General features: G+C 46.4%; 1 protein-coding gene across 1 annotated transcript in view; it reads left to right on the forward strand.

Annotated features, from left to right (window-relative positions):
- Nucleotides 1-21,286, forward strand: part of MAP1B (microtubule associated protein 1B) — a 93,946-nt gene that overhangs the window by 48,706 nt on the left and 23,954 nt on the right. Inside the window, exon 3 of the mRNA XM_059916552.1 lies at nucleotides 20,703-20,785. Coding sequence (XP_059772535.1) covers nucleotides 20,703-20,785 — 83 coding nt within the window. The remainder of the gene's footprint in view (nucleotides 1-20,702; nucleotides 20,786-21,286) is intronic.

Here is a 21,286-nt window from a genome sequence, read left to right on the forward strand (position 1 = left end):
GTGGAGGACACTGAATGGAGACAATCAGGGCGTCTTGGAGAGGAGCACAGGGACGGTCCGGGGGGTTATATATAAATGTCTACATTTTGATATTGAAAGGGTTCATTTATGCAGGAAGTTAGATATTTGGGCAATATATCCAACTCTAATTATTATAGTAATTATAGCTACGCCCATTTAGTGAGCCACCCACATGCCAGGCTCCTAAGGAACAAGACCTCGTTTAATCCTCACTACAGCCCTATGAGGTGTGGGTCCTGTTATTCCCATTTAATGATGGGAATGAGGAACCAGAGGATCAGAGGGATTCAGTAATCTGCCCAGCGTCATAGCCAGTTGCAGTGCTGGGATTTGAGCTCATGTTTGCTTTCTCCACAGCTTCTTTCACTGCCTCTATTGAGAGAAGGAGCTTTATACAATCAAGACTGGGGAAAAAAATCTGTCTTCGATAAAAGGCTGTAGAGAGGTGATCCATCATTGAAGAAGGATGTTAGGAATTAGTCAAAATAATAGATTACTACTCCATTATGCCTACATTTGCACTTATTTCTTAAGAATCCTTAAGAGTAGCAACAACTCTCTGAGTCTTTTGAAGGGGCAAAAATATCCAATGTCTGGAAGCTCCTGAATAGGCAGATAGGCTATGTTAACACAATGAAGAATATTGCTAGGTGCTTACTTCCTAAGGCCTGGTAAGTAATTAACAATAGGCCATCTTCTAGCTTGGCTGTGTATATGAAATTATTTGGTTTGAGTTGACATATTGTGTTGTTGATAAACATCATTATACCAGTGATTTAGCTTATGCCCTGGAGGAGGAAGTGCCTTCTAGACTCTCTTAATGTTCATTAAAAGTTGGCATTGATGGATTTTTGAGGGTGCCCTCTAGCCATTGAATGATGGAAATGAAGAAAGGAACATTTATAAAGATTCAACAGGGATTTCAGGGGCCCTACAGAAACTAGAGTTTCGTACCAAATTCACATCTGAGTCTGAGTCCAGTTTTCAGGGGAACAATGTTTCACGAATAGTGTGAGATCCAGGCCTTCCTCATGGTTGTTTAACTTGAGAAATGGCGCAAACACCTCCTCTGTCCACAGGAAATCATGCTTTTCACCTGGTAGAGGATGGGGCTCCATCGGAATCACACCCAACTTGCTTCTTTTCTGCTTCCTTATCTTTCTGTGGTTTCTTCTCGAGCCAAAATGTGAGGACTATTTCAGTTTTTGTGGAGAAGGGCAAAAATATGTTTTTGAACTGAGCAAGGGAAGGTTTCAACCCATTCTTTTCTCTTCCTTGTATTTCCATTTTCACTTTGAGCACAAAGGAGGTTGGGGGAGCAGGAGAAAGGAAGATGTTACTGTGCAATAGGGACAGAGGAAAAGGGGGCTGAGCTAGAACTAAACCCCACCCTAAGCAAAAAGACCTCCTGCAGCCACTTGAAAAGACTCTGAAAGGAGAATAACATCTTTAATCAAGAGCAGTAGTGTTAGGTCTTTTACTACAAGTTATACTTTTCTTTGAGCCTATATTTATTTTGCCTGGCTAGAAATAGCTGACGTTATTTCAGCAGCCATGACTATTGTCTAGGAATTGGATGTGGGCTGGGAATAGACTGGCTGATTATTACACTGTTTAGAAATAAACCCCTTTTTTGGCAATCTCTTCTGGTGAGAAGGGCTCATAAATGTCCCTGTGGCTGGTTGTTCCATGGTGCTTTTTTTTTTTTTTTTTTTTTTTTAATCAATTCAGTAGCCTTATAATGCGATCATCTTCTTCTGGAATATATTATTTTAAGCAGAGTGCACAGGGCTAGTCTTATTACTGGAGACAGGTACTATAGGCAATATCAGGAAGCCTTGTAAGAAATCTCTTAATTAGTACTAGCACTGGTGCTACAGTGAAGGGATGAATGAACTGAAATGCTTCCCTCTCTGAGATTCTTTTCAGCTGAAAGGGCCTCTTGCCCCATAACAGCCCGTAGTCCGGCAGATGGACGGACTGGGAAAGTTGCGGTGGCCGCAGTTGGTGATGTTGCTGGCTTCCTCTGCCCTTCTTACCTACTTCTGGGGTTTTCTGCACCCTCAAGTCACACTTGGCTCTGTTGACGGTGTGGTGAAAAGGTAGGTGTTAAAAGAACCAGAATTGTCAGCAGTTCAGAGACCTTATGGGCCTTCAGGTCTGAGACAGCATTGTAGGCAACATTACTCCATCCAAGGTGAAAGGCACTGGACTTTCTGTGGCGCTTAAGACCTATCATTCTGTGATCAGGGATGTGGCCTGTTGTGATAAAACTGGTATGATGGACCAGATGAGTGTCTGAGCTGGAAAGAAAGGGAAGAACCAAAAATAGAGGCAGAAGTTTTTTTTCTCCTATGAAAGTCATTGTCGATATGACCATTTTAAAGACCTTTTCATTTCCTCTGAGATCTTTTCAAAGTGATTACCTTGAAAAGTCTTTGATGTGAGGGTCAGGACATGATGTGGAAAGCATCTTCTTTTTCTCCACTTTTATCTTACTCCTTGGAGGAGAGATGAAAATAAAATGGCTCTGAGGAAAAGGAAAACATTCTTTTCAAAAGAAAGTTAATAAAAAACAAAAGGTGATAGATAGCTCTTTCTAAACAGCTTACCACCTTACCCCCTGTGGTTACCTGTGTTACCTTATGGTCGTGATAATGCAATATTTCTAAAGAAAGATAAGGATGATCACATGATTTTCCCTCTTTAGATGTTGTCGCTTTGGTGGAGCCCAGAGATTTTGTTTATGTGCATCGTGAGGGACCCAACACAGTGGGGACTTTGTAAATATAAAATCATTATCATTAAAAAACACTTCCTCCTTCACTCTGAGATCTTTCCATTTTATGAATGCACATGGGGAGAGAGATTAATTACAGCACAGTGAGTGTTGCTCGGAGGTGATTACGCCACCCGGCTTGAAGCCTTCCTGTGCAGGGTATGAGGATTTTCATTTCATCCATCCTCCAGAGTTTGCCACGAGGGGTCTCCGAAGACAGGAAAAGAGGAGCCTGAGGAGAGGGGACTTACTGGACATTCTGTGATAGAGTTCCCTGCCTCCACACTGTATCGTTTTGTAAATAAGATAGTTATGTTTTCCAGTTTGTTATTTTTCTAAAAGAAGAGAGGATGTGTGACCAGCAGTTGTAGCCTAAGTGGATGAAGTTCGATGTTCTTGCCATCACTGATCCAAGTAGGTAACCTAAGAACAGGGCTTCAGTGGCTTCTCTCGCAGTCCACTAAGGAATCTGAGCGATATCTAGACTGAGAATCAGATACCTTTTATGTCACTTAACAGGATGCTTCCGTTTGCCGTGGGATAGAGTGCAGGTGCAGGAGGGAGGCATCTGGATCCCAGAGCCGTGGGGTCACGAAGCTCTGTGGGAGCATCCTCAGCCTCTGCAGTGGTCCTGCCAGTAGAGGAAAAAGCTTGGGTGTCGGGATACCCACGCTTGACTCCTGGATCTCGCATTATCTTGCTGTGTGACTCTGGACAAGTCACTTAGTCTTTCTGAACCTTAATGTCTATATCTGTAAGACAGGGGTTTGGAATAGATCCATCCAAATTCACATTTCTACAAACCTGGATTACTGGCTGTAGGCCTTCTAGCTGGACTGGATCTCCTCATCCCTGATGGCTTATTTCTAGGGCTTGGGGCTCCCTGCTGTACACCTTCTTGCTTCATTTCCCCGCCATCCTCTAACTCCCATCTAGATGCCATCTTAGTACGGAAGCCTTCCTAAGCCCTCCGGTTACTCCCTTGAGCACTTCCTCTCCCGGTCAGAGTGCCATCACTGAGTGCCGTCATCCCAGAAGGCAGGGGCCATCCTGCTCTTTTTGCTGACCACTGCCCCACAGTTCTAGGGTCAGGCCAGGTTCAGCACTCTGTCAGGATTTGGTGAATCGAATTATACCCGATCATGAAGTAAAACACGGCCTCTGCCCAGTCATTTGTTCCTGTTCTCACATTGGCTTCTAGCTCCTTCCAGACTTCTTTGACTCTACACTCTCCTGGCTTCCTCCTGGCTGGAGGTCTTTTTCTTTCATTCTAGCATGCCACCTCTTTCTTTTCCTGTTTTCTAACTTGTGAAAGCCCCTTAGATTATCTCCTGTTTCAAATCCTAGAGACGACTGTCTTGATACATTGATAAGAGGAGAACTTTCCCGGAGGAGTTGCTTTTTACAGTGTCAAACGTGGTTATAAATCAGCTTATGTGGGATACCTTTATGCAGCTATTTAAAAATATCTGAGTATAACTCATAGTCTGAATCAATATCTATCCCTGTCTGCCTCATTTGCAAAGTCTCTTTTTAATGATTCTGCATCCATTATTCAATTAATAGTACGATACTCTTTTCAAAACCTTGAACTACGATTTCCATTAAAGAGGCCTTTTCTTCACACTGTCATCCCACTGATGAATAATAAATAAACGCCGAGCACCCACCTGTAAGAAAGCACCGGATTCCATCTTGAAACCTGATTTCTGACATCATCGTGGGCCTCTGCGCTGACCACGTGGGGAAGCTTGAGAGTGACGTTTACCATCGTGGGAGTGAGCCCCAGCTGCTCTGGGGCTGGGCCCTTCAGGGAAGACTCCCCAAACGTGATGATGTGTCTCCAAGACCTGAAGGAACATAGGAAGCAGCCAAGTGAATAGGAGGGGACCAGTCTTCTAGACAAAGGGAACAACATATGTAAAAACCCAGAAAGACCGGGTAGAAGAGGTTGAAACATCCTAGCTATGGTTTGTGTGACTATGATGTGAAAACTGCCTAATTTGTGAGGTGTGTCCCGGCACTTGAAGCCTCAGAACATCTTCTCAGCATTTCCTCCCAGAGCCCTGCGGCTTCTGTGGCTCACGCAGAGCCTTGCCTCTGAGCAGTGCTGCTGTTTCGTGACCCACATGAGAGTCCAGGGGGCAAGGGCAGCTCGGGGACGCATTTCCCGCATCTGAGAGGAGAGAACTGACCACTGGAATTGTGGTGGAGAGTATTCCAGGGCCCTGCTATATGAAGGACACCTGTGTGTAAAAAGCATGTGGTTTTTGGCCCAAAGAGCATTCATTGTGGTCTGGTTCTTCGCTCTCACCTGCTGGACTGGGGCCCAGTGATAACAGAGCAGTATTCACTCCCTAGAAATCGCTTCCAGGCGCCCAGAGGTGTCTCCCTCATCTTCCCCTCGGCTCTCTGGGGTGGGTGACTGCCTTTAGCTCCTTTACTGTCTGCAGCCAGCAAGCCCTTGTGATAACGTGAGGCCTTGGAAGTCCAACAGTGATGATGTCCCAATTTGTCTCTGGGACTCTCCTCTGATAACGTGGAAAGAGAAATACAAGCCCCAGGCACCAGCAGCTGGCTGGCTTCCAGAGCCAAAACTGAATTAGAAACTCATTAAATACTTCGAGCCAGTTAGGCTGGCTGGGCTGTGCAGTGGCTGGGAAAGCTGGGAGCGGAGGAGGGGACGGGGCGGGCATCTCTGGTTGGCAAATGGCAGGCTGTGAGCCGGGCAGGAAACAAGACAAAACAGGGCCGACTTGCCTGTCACACAGACGTGTTTGTGAGTGTGCTGCTTTAGCACAGTCACATAATGTATGCTAATTGCTATATTTCCTTTATTTTTGACACTGGAAACGCTCTGTTGGAAAGCTTTGAAACCAAAGAGGCAGCGCAGAAATGCCCAAATGTAGACGCTACAAAAAAGGGAGGAGGAACAAAGGGAAACGGGGCTGTGGATTTACAGAACGGCTTAGCACTCTGCTCCGTGAGCGCCTCCCTCTCCCACGCAACCTTATGGAGAATAAGTGAGCAGAAGGGTCTGGTTTCCTAGTCTGAAATTTGTTAGCTGGATTTTTTTAAACAATGGAATGAATATAGAGGTAGCAAGATGAAACTCCAGAATAGTTCTCACAGCTTCCAGTAAATGTTAATAAGAAAGCGTGAGCTGGTTTCTCTCTCTGCGACTCTTCTGGCCAAGCCAGAAATGCAGAACTGAGGAGGGCATGCAACTGAGCCCACTTAAATAATTATCCATTAATAGGAAAGACTCTCTCAGTAACTTTTTTTTTAACATGTCAAACCATGTAACCCTAGTGTCCCATTAGATACCCTTGGATGACTGTCATTCTTTAAATCAAGTAAAAACAGACCAACATATTAAAATAATGGTTTTTCAAATGAAGCTTATCAGAGTGCACAGACATTTTCTATTGGAAAAAATGGGCTAGGGAAGAGAAATATATTTTCTTCATCAGTGACATCAAAATCCCAAGGGTTGTAGTGTTGATAAGTGAACTTCTTGTCTTTACCCCAATAACCCTTAATTTTTTAATCATTAAAAAAATATGTAATTTCTTCTTTAAAGCAGTTTTGGAGACATGAGACATTTAGGAAATTTCATAATGATTTTGATTGGTCTGATAGCAAGACAATGTAGATATTTTCCGGAACAGTATAGAAAACACATCAAAGCATCAGATTATATCCTTTAAGAGTTGTGAGAAAAAAGTGACATAAATTTAAGCATCTTTTTCAGATGTTTTAAACTTCCTATAAGGCTTTTTGTCCCAGGATTAAACATTTAGCCACACTGCACAAAAAATACTGGATACATAGTCAAGTGCCAGTGTGGGAAGGCCTCTATTTTATATACAGAAATCCTCTTCTGGCCCATTTCCCCCCAAGTCCTGGTTGTCTGAGGGCAGATTCCTTTTGTGAAGCCTAAAGTTGTGAGAGAAAGAGCATCCCCTTTGTCTGGGGCTGGTATTCTGGTCCAATTTCAGTTAGGAAGTTGCCTCCAGAACCACATCCAGACCCTGATCCAGAAGCGTTTCTCTGAAAGAGGGAAGACATCCAGCAGGTCCTGGAACCTCTTCACGGAAAAAAGTCAAGGCTTTAAAGGGAGGATGGTATTGGATTTGCCTGGAGGCAGGATGAACAGTGGCCCCTTTTCTTCAGTGTGATTTGCAGAATAACTGTCCAGGCTGCAGTAAACCCACTGGTACTTGGTTCTCTGTATAGGAGAACCTCGTACTGAAGATTCCAAAACCCGGATTGGGAAGAGCCAGGAACCTTCTAGTGCACTTGTGCAGCCCCTGGTCGTGACCAGCACACTCCAGGCTCTGACCTGTGCTCCAACCTCACAATCGAGTCAGTGGTACCTGCTACAACCTTCGTGTACCCGGCTCACCTTTCTAGCTTCTCCAGTGACAGCCTCTACTCCAAAATAAATGGGCAGGTGTTCAGTGTGTTGTTTTCTAGAGCAGAATTTGATGTTCTTTCTTTCAGTTATACCCCAGGGCTCCAGCAGACGACGCTCTGGGGAGCCTGATTCTGTCTGTTCTCCAGAGCCGGCTTACCTGTCCGCATTTTTTACTTGGGACAAAACATACTCTCAACTCACACTCTTTTATCTGTGAAAGGACAAAGAGTAATGCATTCTAAGAACTTTGCTTAGCATACACATGGAAAGTGCATATATTCCATGTGTATAAATACATAAAAATTAACCAATAAAGAATAATACAAGATAGGAATGTAGAAAGTGATTTTATGCATGCTAATTTTCTTATGAGAACCTGTTACTTCTCACCGAAATTAAAATCTGGAGATTCTCTTAAAGGCAAGTTTTCCCAAAGTCCCCAATTTACCTGCCATCTTCTTTGAACTTATTCTAAACTGGAATTTCAGTCTTTCTTAAAAGATGATTGAAGAGGGTAGAATTTGCTTGACTGACTGACTATCTGTTAGAATCACTTTGCATCACAGGGTTTGGACTTTTTTCCAGGAGAGCTACCTCTGTTGGTTCAGAATACACTTAACACTGCCTTGAAAATGTCCCTTAGCCAGATTTGATTGAATCATGTCAAAAACCAATCTCTGCTAAGTAAATATTAACTAATTATATGGCCCTGAATTTAGTCCTTGTTTCCTACATTAAATTTTCCTAAGTCCGCAGATGTAGTCATTCAGCTACAATCTCCTGCAGAAGGTCAAGTGTGGTTTGGCGACATACAGTGGTACCCCACTGATGGTGACCTTGTGGAGACCTTGTAGATGAACAGAAAATCAAGATGGAATCTTCCTAATGATGCCCTATGTTAATTCTTTAAGGAATCATAAGGGGTGGCTGAATGACCAGAGGCAAAATTCAGTGCACTGGTGAAAAATATGAACACAGACAACTCCTGACATCCTTCTCCTGCTGCTGCCTGTTGGAACAACACACACACAGAGTAGAGAGGATAACATGGGAGCGGCCGGGGGGGGGGAACTTACCTCTCCTTCACTTAGAATAAGAAAAGGAAGGGACTTCCCTGGTGACGCAGTGGTTAAGACTACACACTCGCAATGCAGGGGGCCTGGGTTTGATCCCTGGTCGGGGAACTAGATCCCACATGCATGCTGCAACTAAGAGTTCACAAGTTCACAACTAAGGAGCCCACCTGCCGCAACTAAGACCCATCGCAACCAACTAAATAAATATAAAAAAAAAAGAATAAGAAAAGGAGCAAACGAGGAAAACATGTGAGCAAAGATGTCAGTCTGCTGGGGCCATTTGTCAGAGCACGGCAAGGGATCGAGGTGCAGCAGAGATCATGAAAGACTGGCTAGGAGCCACGAGTTTTCTAAAGAAAAGTCCTTTACAAAGGGAAAGAGTGTGCTCCGGAATCAATGAGATGTGAGCAGAGTGTCCGAGTCAGAGAAGCTGAGGACCAGGCTGTCAGTGAAACTTCACATCCTGGGTCAGCAGACAGGGCACGTAACTGAGGGCGAAGAACAGGAAAGCAAAGAGGAGTCACGGCTCTGGCCCTGGTGTGCTGCGCATCACCCTTCAGCCCCAGGAGAGGGAAGACCCAGGTCAATCAGAATTGGGTGTACTTTTCAGGGCAGCCCAGGCACCAAGCCAGGACGGGACAACACAGGCACATGTAAAGGAGAAATATACAGATGCTGGGGGGAGCAGCCATTTCCGCCCCCCCCTTCTGAATGAGGCAGTGTATAAATAAACAGAACTAACACAAACAACAAAATTACAGCTCCCTTGTGTTGGGCTAAGGCTTTAAAAGATATGACCAGGTTTACTCACAGCAGCTGGAACACAAGACCGCGTATCCCCCTTCTCATTACTTACTACAGATGGTGGCAGTGGAGGCACCACTTCAGCTAAGGCCAGATCTCAGGTCCCTTGAGCCGCATACTTCCAGGTCAGGATCGTGACCTCAAGAAGTCCCCTCCTGGCAGATCACGAAGCTGTTTGCTGTGCCCCAGCCTGACGCTACTACAGCGGGTAGCATTGACCCCTCGGGACGTTACCGGGAAAAATTCAACTCCTGCTGTTTCTCCCTGGTGTATGGCTAAGAGCTACGAGGAGATTAGTAATTATTAGTTAGTACGTGTGATATATGTTATGTCAGCTATTTTTCTTTTTCTTTTTCTGTTTCCTTTTCAATAGCCAGTACCAAAAGGACTGATTTGATTTTTGTTTTTAAGGCAGCTGGCTTTGAGGTTGAATCGTGTGATGATTTGGTTCTGAACAGTAACAGATGAGGGTGAGAGGTCAACCGTTTCCCTGGATTTGATCAATGGTAGGAGTTTGATGGCAAATTAAATGCCAGATAAAACTGTCAGATGATTCTGAGAATCGATACTTACTGGGAAAAGTCGTTTGAGCCTTTAATGATCACATTGGCTCCCAAGGGAAATAATTCTAGAGTCTGTTCAGACCTTAGGATAGTAATGCATAAAATCAATGTGAGGATGATTTAAAATAAGGTCACTGATTATGCTGTTATTGATCAGTAGCATATTCAGCATCTACACTGTCTTGTTTCTCAAAGAAGGGACCACAGAACCATCAGAATTGAGACTGCAGAAATGCAGAGTCCCAGGCCCCACCCACGCCTCCTGAATCAGACTGCCTGAGGGTGGGCCATGCAGATCTGCATTTTATTAAGTCTCTCAGGTGACTGTGGGGAATATTGCACCCTGAGGACGGCCAACCTACAGTCTTTTCCCTCCACCAGGCAGATGTCTCCCAGACAGAAAATAAAGCCATGCCCACGGGCTAAGCATAGTATCACGGCAGTGGATATGTAGGTCAAAGTGCGTATGCTTTGGGTTGAATTTGTAAAGCAGGTATCAGTTATTACTGGATTATTTAATGTATTTGCAATATTCTGCCTTGACTCTCCTCTATGTGGAGGTGGTTTAAGTTTGCAAATCAGGACAGCACTGCAGCTACAGGTCACGTCAGGGTCTGGGGCTGAAGGTGAGCAGAGAAGTCAGTGGCACCATCACTTCTCTCGAGTTTTTCTCTATCACCTTCACCAGCTCTTTCCTGCTTTTGCCCACCCTTTAAATAGTGGCATCTCCCAACACTGTTCTCAGCAAAAGGCTCTTTCTCCAAGAGCATCACTTAAAATATGCTGTTGCCTCCCTGATCTGTGCTTATGGCCCAACCTATGGCCTCAGCATCAGATCCACGTTTCTGCCTGCCTATTGGACAGAGCCACCTGGCTCTCCCACGGGAGAGACCTCAAACTCAGCGTGCCCCAAATCGAACTCACTGTCTTCTGTCTTCCCTCCTCCCGTTTAAAATGACTTTTTTGGCTAAGAGCCTGGGCTCTGGACACTAACCACCCAGGTTTCCATCCTTCATTAATATTCCCTTGGGCTATTGCTTAACTGCCCTGTGCCTCATTTTTCTCATCTGTAAAATGGGAGTAATGACTTCCTCATAGGGTTAATGTGCAGATTAAATGCGATAACCGCGCATAAATAACTTAGGTCAGTGCCTGACCCAGGGCAGGTATTCAGTATATCTTAGCCATTTTTATTATTCATTCCTTTATCAAATATTGATTGAGCTCCCTGCTGTGTGTCAGACACTACTTCTTTTTTTTTTTTAATTAATTAATTAATTATTTATTTATGGCTGTGTTGGGTCTTCGTTTCTGTGCAAGGGCTTTCTCTAGTTGCGGCAAGCGGGGGCCACTCTTCATCGCGGTGCACGGGCCTCTCACTATCGCGACCTCTCTTGTTGCGGAGCACAGGCTCCAGACACGCAGGCTCAGTAGTTGTGGCTCACGGGCCTAGTTGATCCGCGGCATGTGGGATCTTCCCAGCCCAGGGCTCGAACCCGTGTCCCGTGCATTGGCAGGCAGATTCTCAACCACTGCGCCACCAGGGAAGCCCCCACTACTTCTGACTTACGTTTCCCAAATTAGACACTGTCAAAATTCCAAGTCTCCCCATGAAACTATCTTCCCTTCAGGGTAGGTATAGCATCCCATTCGTGCTTTAATCTCAATGCTACTTTATGAAGGCACTAATTTGCCCAAATTAAACTTTAGAAAGGGGTGTTCTCTAAGTAATTCACATTGTCTTAATAAACAGGGAATATAACATCTCTTACAAAGGCAAGAAAAGACCAGTAAGATTAAAAAACATTCTCCAAAACCTACTCTGATCTCAAGAAAGTGAGGTCTAATTGTTGAACCATAGGAAAGTGTCATTTTTGAGTTAAAAAGTCGCTAATATTGGCAATCTTATGGTTTAACCTAATACTTGGCAGGGTACCTGGAACATGGCAGGTATCCCTCAATACAAAAAGAATTTCCAAACCTAGGTCCCCAATTCTGGGAGTATTCTATAATATACTAAGAGAAATGTATCTCAGATAAACCTTATTTTTAAAAAATAAGGTTTCAGACCTTGTAAACTCCTAAAACAACCTGAAAAGCATTGGGAGGCAGTGACGAGAATGGGGGTCAGGATTCAGACGGGCTAGATTCAAAACCTACTTCAACAGCTTATTTTATCCCTGTGTTGCTGGATAAGGCAGCTAACTCTTATTAGACAACCTGCTTCATCAGCTTCCATTTCCCCATCCGTAAAAAAGGAATAATTATAACAGTTTGATCTTTGTGATGCTCTGAGATAACATGCAAAGTAGAAAAGATTTTATAAGCCACCAAGTGCATAACAATGAAAGGTAGTGTTAGTATTTTAGCACCTACCCCCAGATAGAACTGTCTACAACATGCATAGGAATTGCCTTTGGCAGCTGCGCAAATACAACAGTCACCTATGATAGGCCGCTGCGCCTCTGAGGCTCGGCTTTCTCTCCTGTAGAGGGAGAAGAGTGGGGTGCAATGTCGCCAGGGCTCCTTCAGGTCCCCCCATTCTATGGGATGAGGAAATTATGGTTTCTTCTTCCACAGGGCTGTCAAGTTCTTCTCAAGGCTCTTGGGTAGGCGGTTCTCTCCTTGGCCTGCTCGACTCCTTGCATCTCAGAGGCAGAAGGGGCTCCTGTCTTATGCATGAGGAGCGTATACGTATTTTTCTTTGTCTGCAGCAGGTTTCGTTGAGAACAGGGCACTCAAACCTCCCACCTCTCTGTAGCCCAGAGGACTGGGCTCATAGACTTGGAACACCTTCATCAAGGTTTAAATGGGTGAGCACAGAGGGAGGCGCTTTGCAAATGGTAAAGCGCTAGATAGATGTTGATCTCTGGAGTTGGCGGCCCTGACAGGTTTAATACATCGCCCTTCACTAGGTGTGCCTTTTTTTTATCTGTAGCATCTGCACATTTTGAAGAAACAACCTTCAGGTTATCTTAGCACCCTCAGCTGGTGCCAACACTGGGTGCTACTGTTTCCCTGTAGATGCTCTCCAGGGAGCCAGACTTTCATCAACACCATCTCTGAGATTTATTTCTACTTCTTTCAGCCAGAGCATAAAACAGGGGGAAAGAAAAAGGAAACAAACAGCTTTCTTCCACTCTCTTCCACTTCTAACCCCTGAGAGCCTGGATTCTCATCCCTCTGCCTTGAGACCCTTAGAAAAGGGAGTGGGGAAAGGCAAGAAGATTACCTAGGAGAGCAGGATTGGGTAGGAGAAAACCCCGAAGAGAGGATTTAGAAGAACGGTGCACTGTGAGAACGCTGCAAAAGGAATCAGACCTTTTGTCCCTGGCGTCCCATTTCCTCACGGGCTGTGCTCCTAGTGTGCGCAGCTGGAACACGATGGGAAGGAAATGCAAAAGGAGGCTCCCCCTGCCCCCAGGAACAAGGGTGCCTGCACCTTTGTGCGGTGAACGTGTTTGGGACGAGGGAGCCTCGGAAGTCTGGACAATTTGGGTTGTTTGCTTATCTGGGCATCTAAAGGTCAGGGAAACATAAAGCAGAAGATGGCAGAGAACCCAAGAGAATGATGGGGTGGAAGGACCAGCAGATACATGAAAAACCAAACCAAACCAAATGACAACAAAAAAGAAAGATAGTTCAGTCCAGAAAATGTAAAGAAAAATAGGTATAGACTCAAATTCCATTATAACTAAATTCTCTGTAATGCAAAAGATATCTAAGTTTTTGAAAAAAACTCCCAAGCAATGATCAACTTATTTAAATTTAAAAAATGATTTGTGAAGTCTCCTGAACTTGTTTATAATGGAATTTGAGTTCTTATTCTCTTAAAAAAAACAAACACTGAAAATTTGGGGAGTGACATGACACTTAGGAACATACATCAGGGTTGAAACAAATGCAGAAACAGAAAAAAATGTATTTCCAGCAGAAAAGAAACACCATTTCCAGGAATTTCAGGGGGAAGGTGGGAGAGAACTGGGCTCCGATTGTGCAGCAGAAACAAAGAGGGAATTGGCCTCGGGGTGTGTGGGAGGCCAGTGTGCCCGCTGGAGGGGTGAGTGAGTGAGTGGGCAGGCATTGGCTGACCAGTGGCTGACCCAGGCTGCATGTTTACTGCTTACAAAAGAGAATCTTGGCATCACAACTTGAAAACCTTTATTTTGGACGAGGTGGATCAGGAAAAGAGGGAGAAAAGGGTAGCGTCACAGCCTTGGCCATGAGTGACTGCATGGCGTGTGACATGGGTCCTAGTCCTGCTTTCCTGTACTGTCTGCGAGGCCTTGGGCAAGTCATTAGACCTCAGATATTTGGTCCATGAAGAGGGGAAAAGAATATTTGCTCCCATCACTTCACAGGAATATTATGAGGATTAAACAGGGCACCACTACCCAGAGGACAAAGTGCTCTGGGAACTCTGAAGCCGTCTACAGGCAGAAGGGCTTACTGCTGTGTTCTTGTGATGGGCTCTCTGGTGATCAAAGAGTTGGATGCTCTCACTTCCACGCGTTTGCCTCCTATTTTAGGTGTGTTTTGATCCAGGTGGGAGAGCGGGAAGCACACAGAAGGTGCTCCCACACCTGTGTGACCTGAAACCCAGCTCGCAGGGTTGGGTCATGCTTCTGCTGTCTTTCCCCCCTTGTTCCCCCCTTGCCTCTGGGACACCCTGCCTAGAAAGGGCCCTCTTCCCAGCCCCAGGCTGAAAGCTGCAAGAACAGACAGATGAGGAAGATAAAGAGTTGATCTTGATGTGCGAGAGCCCCTGGGGAATCAAACTCCCTCTAGCGCTAGGAGTTTTACTGCCCTGGGCAGGGGATCTGTGTCGTCTCCCTGACGGCTGGTGTCCTGTGGTCTGCACTGACACTGTTGGCCTTTGGGGACCGTGGAATCAGGAGATACCGAGTCTCCCAGCACTTTTTGTTTTAAGGGCGCCTCAGTGGCAGGGGCGAGGGACTGAGCTGTCTAGCCCTCCTCGTGGTCACCTTCGCCCTCTCTCTGAGGTGTTTCTTATTCCAGGGAACCAGGGGAGGCTTCTGTTAGGTGGGCTCCTTGGCGCTCCTCCTGGGCCCTCCCCGAGCCCTCCCGCGGGAGCCCCTGGAAGAGACATCTGCGCATTGTGGCCTCGCAGAAGTGCCGTTACCAGGAACCCACGGCCACTGCCTCTTCTCTCGCTGTTTCTCTTGCTCAGCAGTGATGGGGTGGGAGCAGGAGCACAGGGGGGGACCATCAGGGGCTCTTGGGAGCGGACCTGTGTGCTGCTGTGCCGCCTCCAGACTTGCTCTTCCGTCCCCCCCTGTGAGAAGGCAGCTGGGAGCCATGATCCCGCCCGCCTGGGCCTCGGGCCTGCTCTGTGCCCTGGCCTTGGGCGAGAGGCGTGGAGGGGCTTCTGTGAGGGCGCCGGAAGACAGGAAGATCCACCAGAAAACCTGACAGGTTCAGGTGTCCCCCGTCCCTACGTACCAGCTCCCTTTTTCTTCAAACGTCTCCCATCACTTCACCCACTGCTTGACATCGTTACGTGGATTCCTGCAGAAGGGCGTCCCGGACGTTACTCCGAATAAAAAGCTGCCGTGAAACGAGCTGCTGGAAGAGCAGCTGGTAATGAATTTTTAGTTCCTGCGCTGAGCACCGTTCGCTTCTTGCTTTCATCCGTTTTGCTAACTTTTACCCCGGGTGTGTTTTCTGCACGTCGGGGTTGGAGGTGAGAGGTTTCCTCTTTGAGAATCCGCTGTGGTGAAGAGGCAAAGTTGGAGAGCTCTCATTGCTGTCATTTTCTCTTTCTTTCTTCCCTGCCTCCCTCCCTTCCCTCTGAGGAAAACAGACTTTAACCTCAAGTCCTTCTGTGCTTTGTGGGCTTTTCTTGATCCACCAAACCTTCCCTTTAGTTAAATAATCACAGTCCTTCTTTACCCCACGCATTTCCCTTTCTAACTCTAGAATCTTCTTTAACCCTCTCCAAGATTTCTGCTTCTTCACATTGGACCTTTTTCTAGTGCTAAATCATTATATCAAATTCCTTTTCCAAAAAGAGTCCGCTCTGATTTTCACCAGGGCCAGGGGCTGGAGGACTTGTGGGTGAAGACAGGGCAGCGGCGGGAGCTGGCGGAGGAAAGCGCAGGGCTGGCGGGCAGAGGGCTCTGCTTCTCCCGTCCCAGTTACTGGTCTGTCCCTATCAGTGACTCAGGACCCTCCTCCTCATCCCCCCTCGATACTGAATGGATACAGAAGCTATCTTTAGTCTTCATATCCATTTCTTGATTATGCTCGCCAAGAGTTCATTTTTTAGGAAAAGCAAGTTGCAGGGATAAGGTTCTGGATTGTGATCATTAATGGAAATGGAAATTACATATTCATCCCCAAGATATGCAGTTATCGTCCTCTTAAAGACAATCTAAAAGGTTTTAGCATTACTAGTTATTATTTTCATCGAGGATTTTCTCCCATCTCTTAGCGCTCCTGCAGCTTGGGCCCAGCACTCTCTCCGTTGCGCTCGCTTTTTCATTAAGCGGCTGCCTGCCTGGGCCGAGACCCTTGCTGGTGTTGCCCTGGCAGCAGAGATGCTGCAGCCTCCTAAGGCCACTGTGCTCTGGGGCCGACGTGTGAGGTGTGTGTGGGAGAGAAGGGCCAGCCGTGTGCCGGCGAGAAGGCTCTGAGTTTTACGGGGCTTGGTTATGGCTGTTCCTCAACAGTGCGTGTCTTTTAATTTAGCCACGGTCAGACCCTGCTGAAACCAGGAGAGAGCCTGTGTGTGTGCGTGTGTGTGTCTTTAGATGAATATTAATTCTGTGGAGATAAGACCCTATAAGCAGCCTAAAAATTACATATCTAGAAAATGACGTTTTGCTTTCAGAGATTTCAAAGTCACCTGGATACAGTAAAACGTAAACCACTAAAACAGCCCAACCTTACAAGACACATAGATTGAGTTGATCTGTCAGAATTTCAGTAATTAAAAAAGGGTCCAACAATAACTGAAAAATACAGGCTTATTTGAGTTTTAAGCGTAGCCTTTGGGAGCCCACAGACAAAAGTCTCATTGTGTGTGAGGCCCTGCTGCTTCAGGGGGTCCCCAGGCCTTCCTCTTTTGATTCCAAGGTGGAGCAGACCCCTTTTTGTCACATAACAGTCCTCCCCGCCCTCCCTGCCGCCCAGGATTGAGCCTTCACAATTACCCTGAGTTTTGTGGGGAAGCCCTCAAAGACTTTTTTCTTATCCCAGCAGTAAGTGACACAATCAGTCCATCTCAAGCCCCCGCTTTCGGTGCCCCCAGACCAGTGCTGAGGAGACCTGACTATTCATCCGGGCTGCCTAATGGTTTCCCTGTGAGCTGTTTCTGGAGAATGCAGGCGATAATGGCAAAGAGAGAGGCTGCAACCGTGTTGTCTTTCTCTTCTGGGAACTTCTTTTCTGAAGCAACTGAATGAGACCTCTGCAGGCGAGGGTGGCGGCCTCTCCTTCAGAACGCCTGGCCTGTTTCCCAGTGTGAAACATTCCCCAAATATGCAACTTCGTGAGCGTCGCAGCAGCCTGAGCCCAGAGCCGCCTGCCGCCAGGAGAGCTGGCACCCCACTGGGATGTGGGAGTGCGGGCATGGCTTGCCCGGGCCCCTCGTGCAGGCCCTGGGTTTGCCAGATGCCAGGAAGGCCCGGCCCCTGCTTACGTTGTCAGTCGTCTGGGGCGAGAATCTGGCCAACAGTCGGCTGTGATGAGAGCTTGAAGCTTCTCTCTCTCTCTTTAAATCCCCTTCTTCATTCAAATCCCATCCTGTAAAAAGGCTTTGGTTGAAGGAGCAGCCGTGGCATCTTGGTGCATGTCTGTGTCACTGCTGTCCGTATTTCCAAAGATGGGCAGAAAAAACATCCTTGGTTGAATTCCTGAGCCAACAGGTCCAAAAACTGACTTGGAAGGAGTAGAGGTAAACGGCAGCTGTCACATGGCATTTGTGTTGTTTGCAAGTGATGAAGCCAAAGAGGAAAGGAGCTTCCTGAGGATGGTAAGAACCCCCTTCCAGGGGGCTTGGCAGGAGGGTCCTCACTGCGTGTCTCGGGGAGAGGGTGCTGGGGCAGAAGCTCAGGCGGTGCTGGGCTTTTGTGCTTGGACTTGCATTTGGGAGGGTGCAGCTAGCAGGGTCTGGGCATTGTGTAGATCACTTAGGAAAGAAAGGAGCTCTGGGGAAGGAGCCGCTTCCATGTACCTCGCTGGATCTACTTTTGTGGGTTCCTACAGAGTATAGCCATGACCACAGTCCTACCTTGGCATTATGCTGCCTGAGGCTTTGGGTGCCAAAAAGAGTCACGTCAAAAGCACGATCAAGGAAATGAACACTCACTTTTCCTTAGTCTTAAGCTTTCGCTTAATTTTATCTCAACTTAAGCACCTCTGAAGCTCCTGAAGTCTTTGTTTCAAAGGAGGCCACTGATGGAAGGACCTAGAAAAGGGATGGTTTTCTATGTTTTGCTGATTGTCATTTTATCATTTGCTTATTCAGTTTGATGTTCTTTTGCTTTAGCTTGAAATGCACATGCTTGTCAAAAGCAAAAACAACTAAGCGAAAAAGCCACGTCTAATAAATTACAGACTTGAGCATTCACAATAAACAAATGTTCTTTCCCATGGCTTAGTTGAATTATTTTTCTTGAGGCTTAGTCCTTCACCTGTTCAAACTGGGTGACATTGTTCTGTTCTGGAGTTTCTTCATTTTCAGGCATTTGTAGTAAAACATCATATACCTTCCCTTAACTTTACCCTCTTTTATGTGGGTGTTCTGTCACCTTCGCTTTTTTTTCTTCTTTTTGCCAATATTCTTCTCCTAATGCTTTCTGAATTCTTGCTTCTTTAAGCACATCTCTGATTTTATTCCTTTGGATTTTTCCCAAGCTCTCCCTTGGCATTCGATGTCTGCACCATGTCTGTTTTTCCAAACCCTCATCCACAGAGCAGTGAGGCGGAGGACTCAGGAGCCTGGGTGCAGGTCCTGGCTTGACCACTTCTTAGTTCTGTGACTTGGGGCTAGTTAGTTCTCCTCTATAGGCTTCACTGTCCTCAACAGTAAAAGGGGATAATCATGGTACCTATGTCATAGAGCTCTTCTGCGGACTAAATGAGTTAGTACTTGTGAGGTGCTTGGAACAGTGCCTGAAACCATTATTTAGTTTGGGCTTTTTCCATTTCTAATGTGGGGTTTACTGGTAAATATTAGCTGTTAGCAAAGGTAAGACAACGGAGGAAAATGGGCTTGTCAATGTGATGGTGGTAAGTATTTCAACATATTGTTTCTGTAGTACTTCTGGTCCTTGATGATATAAAGGAAAAAAGCCCTAACTAAAGCCACCTTTTTTCTTAACCTCTTTATTGAGATTCAATTCACACACCATATAATTCACCCCTTTAAAGTGTGCTGTTCAACGGTTTTGATACACTGCATTAATAACTTTTTTTTAATTTCTGGTAAAATATATATAAAAAACAAAATTTGCCATTTTAACCATTACTAGATGTACAATTCAGTGGCATTAATTACATTCACAGTGTTATGCAACATCACTGCTATTCCCAAAACTTTTTCATCACCCCAAAGAGAAACTCGTACCCATTAAGCAGTAACTCCCCAATCCCTCCCCCTGCAGCCTCTGGTAAATCTCTCATCTGCTCTCTGACTCTATGAATTAGCCTACTCTAGATAGTTCATGTAAATGGAATCATACAGTTATTTGTCCTTTAGTGTCTGGCCTATTTCACTTGGCATGTTTTCAAGGTTCATACTGATGCATGTATCAGAACTTCATTCCTTCTTATGGCTGAATTATATTCCATTGCATGGATAGACCATAATTTGTTTTCCAGTCATCCATCGGTGGACACTTGGGTTGGCTCCACCTTTTGGCTATTGTGAATAATGCTGCAGTGAACATGGACATACAAGTCTCTTTTCAAGTTCCTACTTTCAGTTCACCTAAAGTGGAATTGCTAGGCCATATAGAAATTCTGTTTTAGCTTTTTGAAGAACTGTTTGCCTGGAAAGCAGTTGCTTTCTGGCCATCCTCTCTTGTATACTCTCCTTTGGTGTCTGTCTCCCTCAGATTCTATTCCATTTCCTCCTGTCACCGGAGTTTCATTGTCCTTCCTTTTCTACCATCCCAAGCACGTGTCTCCCAGCCGTGTGTCTGAGGGACACCCCTCTGCTGCTCTGTCCGTCACCCCCTGCCAGAGCATGTATCACCCACTCTGGCCATACATCCGCTTGAACCCTTTCATCTCATTGTCTGAGGAGGGAGACGCTTGTAGAAGGTCATCCATAGGCCTCAGACCACTTCGGCTGGAGGTGGTTTCATGAAGTTCCTAAAACCTTTCAGGTGTGGGGAGCCAGGGATGTGGAGCCAGAAGCCCCGAAGAATTTCAGCCGTCCTCAGACAGGCTCCTCCATCCCCACGTCCCCTTGCTTTCATGGTCTCCATCCACTTTGCTTGTCTTTTTTTTTTTTGGCCACCCTGTCCAGAGGGAGAGTTGTTCACCCATCTTTATTTGCTCACAGTTTCTGCACTTTTCTATGAGCAAGTGAATTAATGAATGAATACCCCAACAGACTGTAAGCCTGCCTCAGACAGACATTCTGGTTGTTGGGCTAATTGTTAGCTGGGGTTTCTGGATGTCATTCATTTCATAGTAAGGCTCCTAGTTAATCTCAGCGCCATTCTCACCAGAAGAAAGGCTGATACGGAGAAACATCCCCAATTACCATGAGAAAGGAAATGTCGAGAGCCCTGTTGCGTTTTACTGGCATCCACCCCTTGTCTCAGATGAAAACCGCCCTTAACGCGCAGAGGCAGCCTGGCGATCAACCCTGACAACTAGAGGGTTGTGAGAGCCCGTGGAGCCCCGGACCATCTTGCTTGGTGACACCAATTGTGTTTCCCAGGACACTGGGGAATCCTGGAACCCTGGGCGGCGGCGCCTCTGCTGTCCCAGAAGCAGGCGGGGCGGTTTTAATTCGGAAAAGCTATAGGTCTCCTCTTTTGTCTGTGTTTTTGTGCCTGCAGGACAAAAGATCCTTCATCACAGAAGTGACGTTTTAGAAACAGTGGTCCTGATCAACCCCTCAGATGAAGCAGTCAGCACTGAGGTAAGTATCTGGCTCCGCAGGGCCTCACACAGTGGACGGAGACCCAGCTGATGAGAGGGGCTGGGCAGGTGGCAAGAGAGGGACAAGGGACAGACAGGTTCTGGGTCCAGGGATGCTTCCGTACCCCTAGTCAGCGGCTGGTTCTCTGCATCAGTACCACCCGAGACTGCCCCTTTCAGTAAGGACAGAGTGGAAGACGCTGGCCAGAACTGTAGTATTTTGTAGAGGTGAAGGGGGTGTGGAATGTGGGGTGCACCCGGAGGGTGGGCTGCTGGGATGGAGTCTGGCTGGGAGGTAGCAGGGGGAGTAGACTGCGAGCCTGCAGGCTGAGACCTCCATGCCCCAAATTGGGAGAATAACGGCTTCTCAGATGCAGGCCTCCTTCAGAGCGTCCTGCCCACCCCCTTGTCACTGCTGAAAGGCAGGACAGCACAGCTGTCAGGAGCACGGCCTCTGCTGCCAGACTGCCTGGGTTCTGCCACTTGTTAGCTGGTGGCCTTG

Source organism: Balaenoptera ricei, chromosome 3, assembly GCF_028023285.1.
Source record: "Balaenoptera ricei isolate mBalRic1 chromosome 3, mBalRic1.hap2, whole genome shotgun sequence".
Classification (NCBI taxonomy): Eukaryota; Metazoa; Chordata; class Mammalia; order Artiodactyla; family Balaenopteridae; genus Balaenoptera; species Balaenoptera ricei.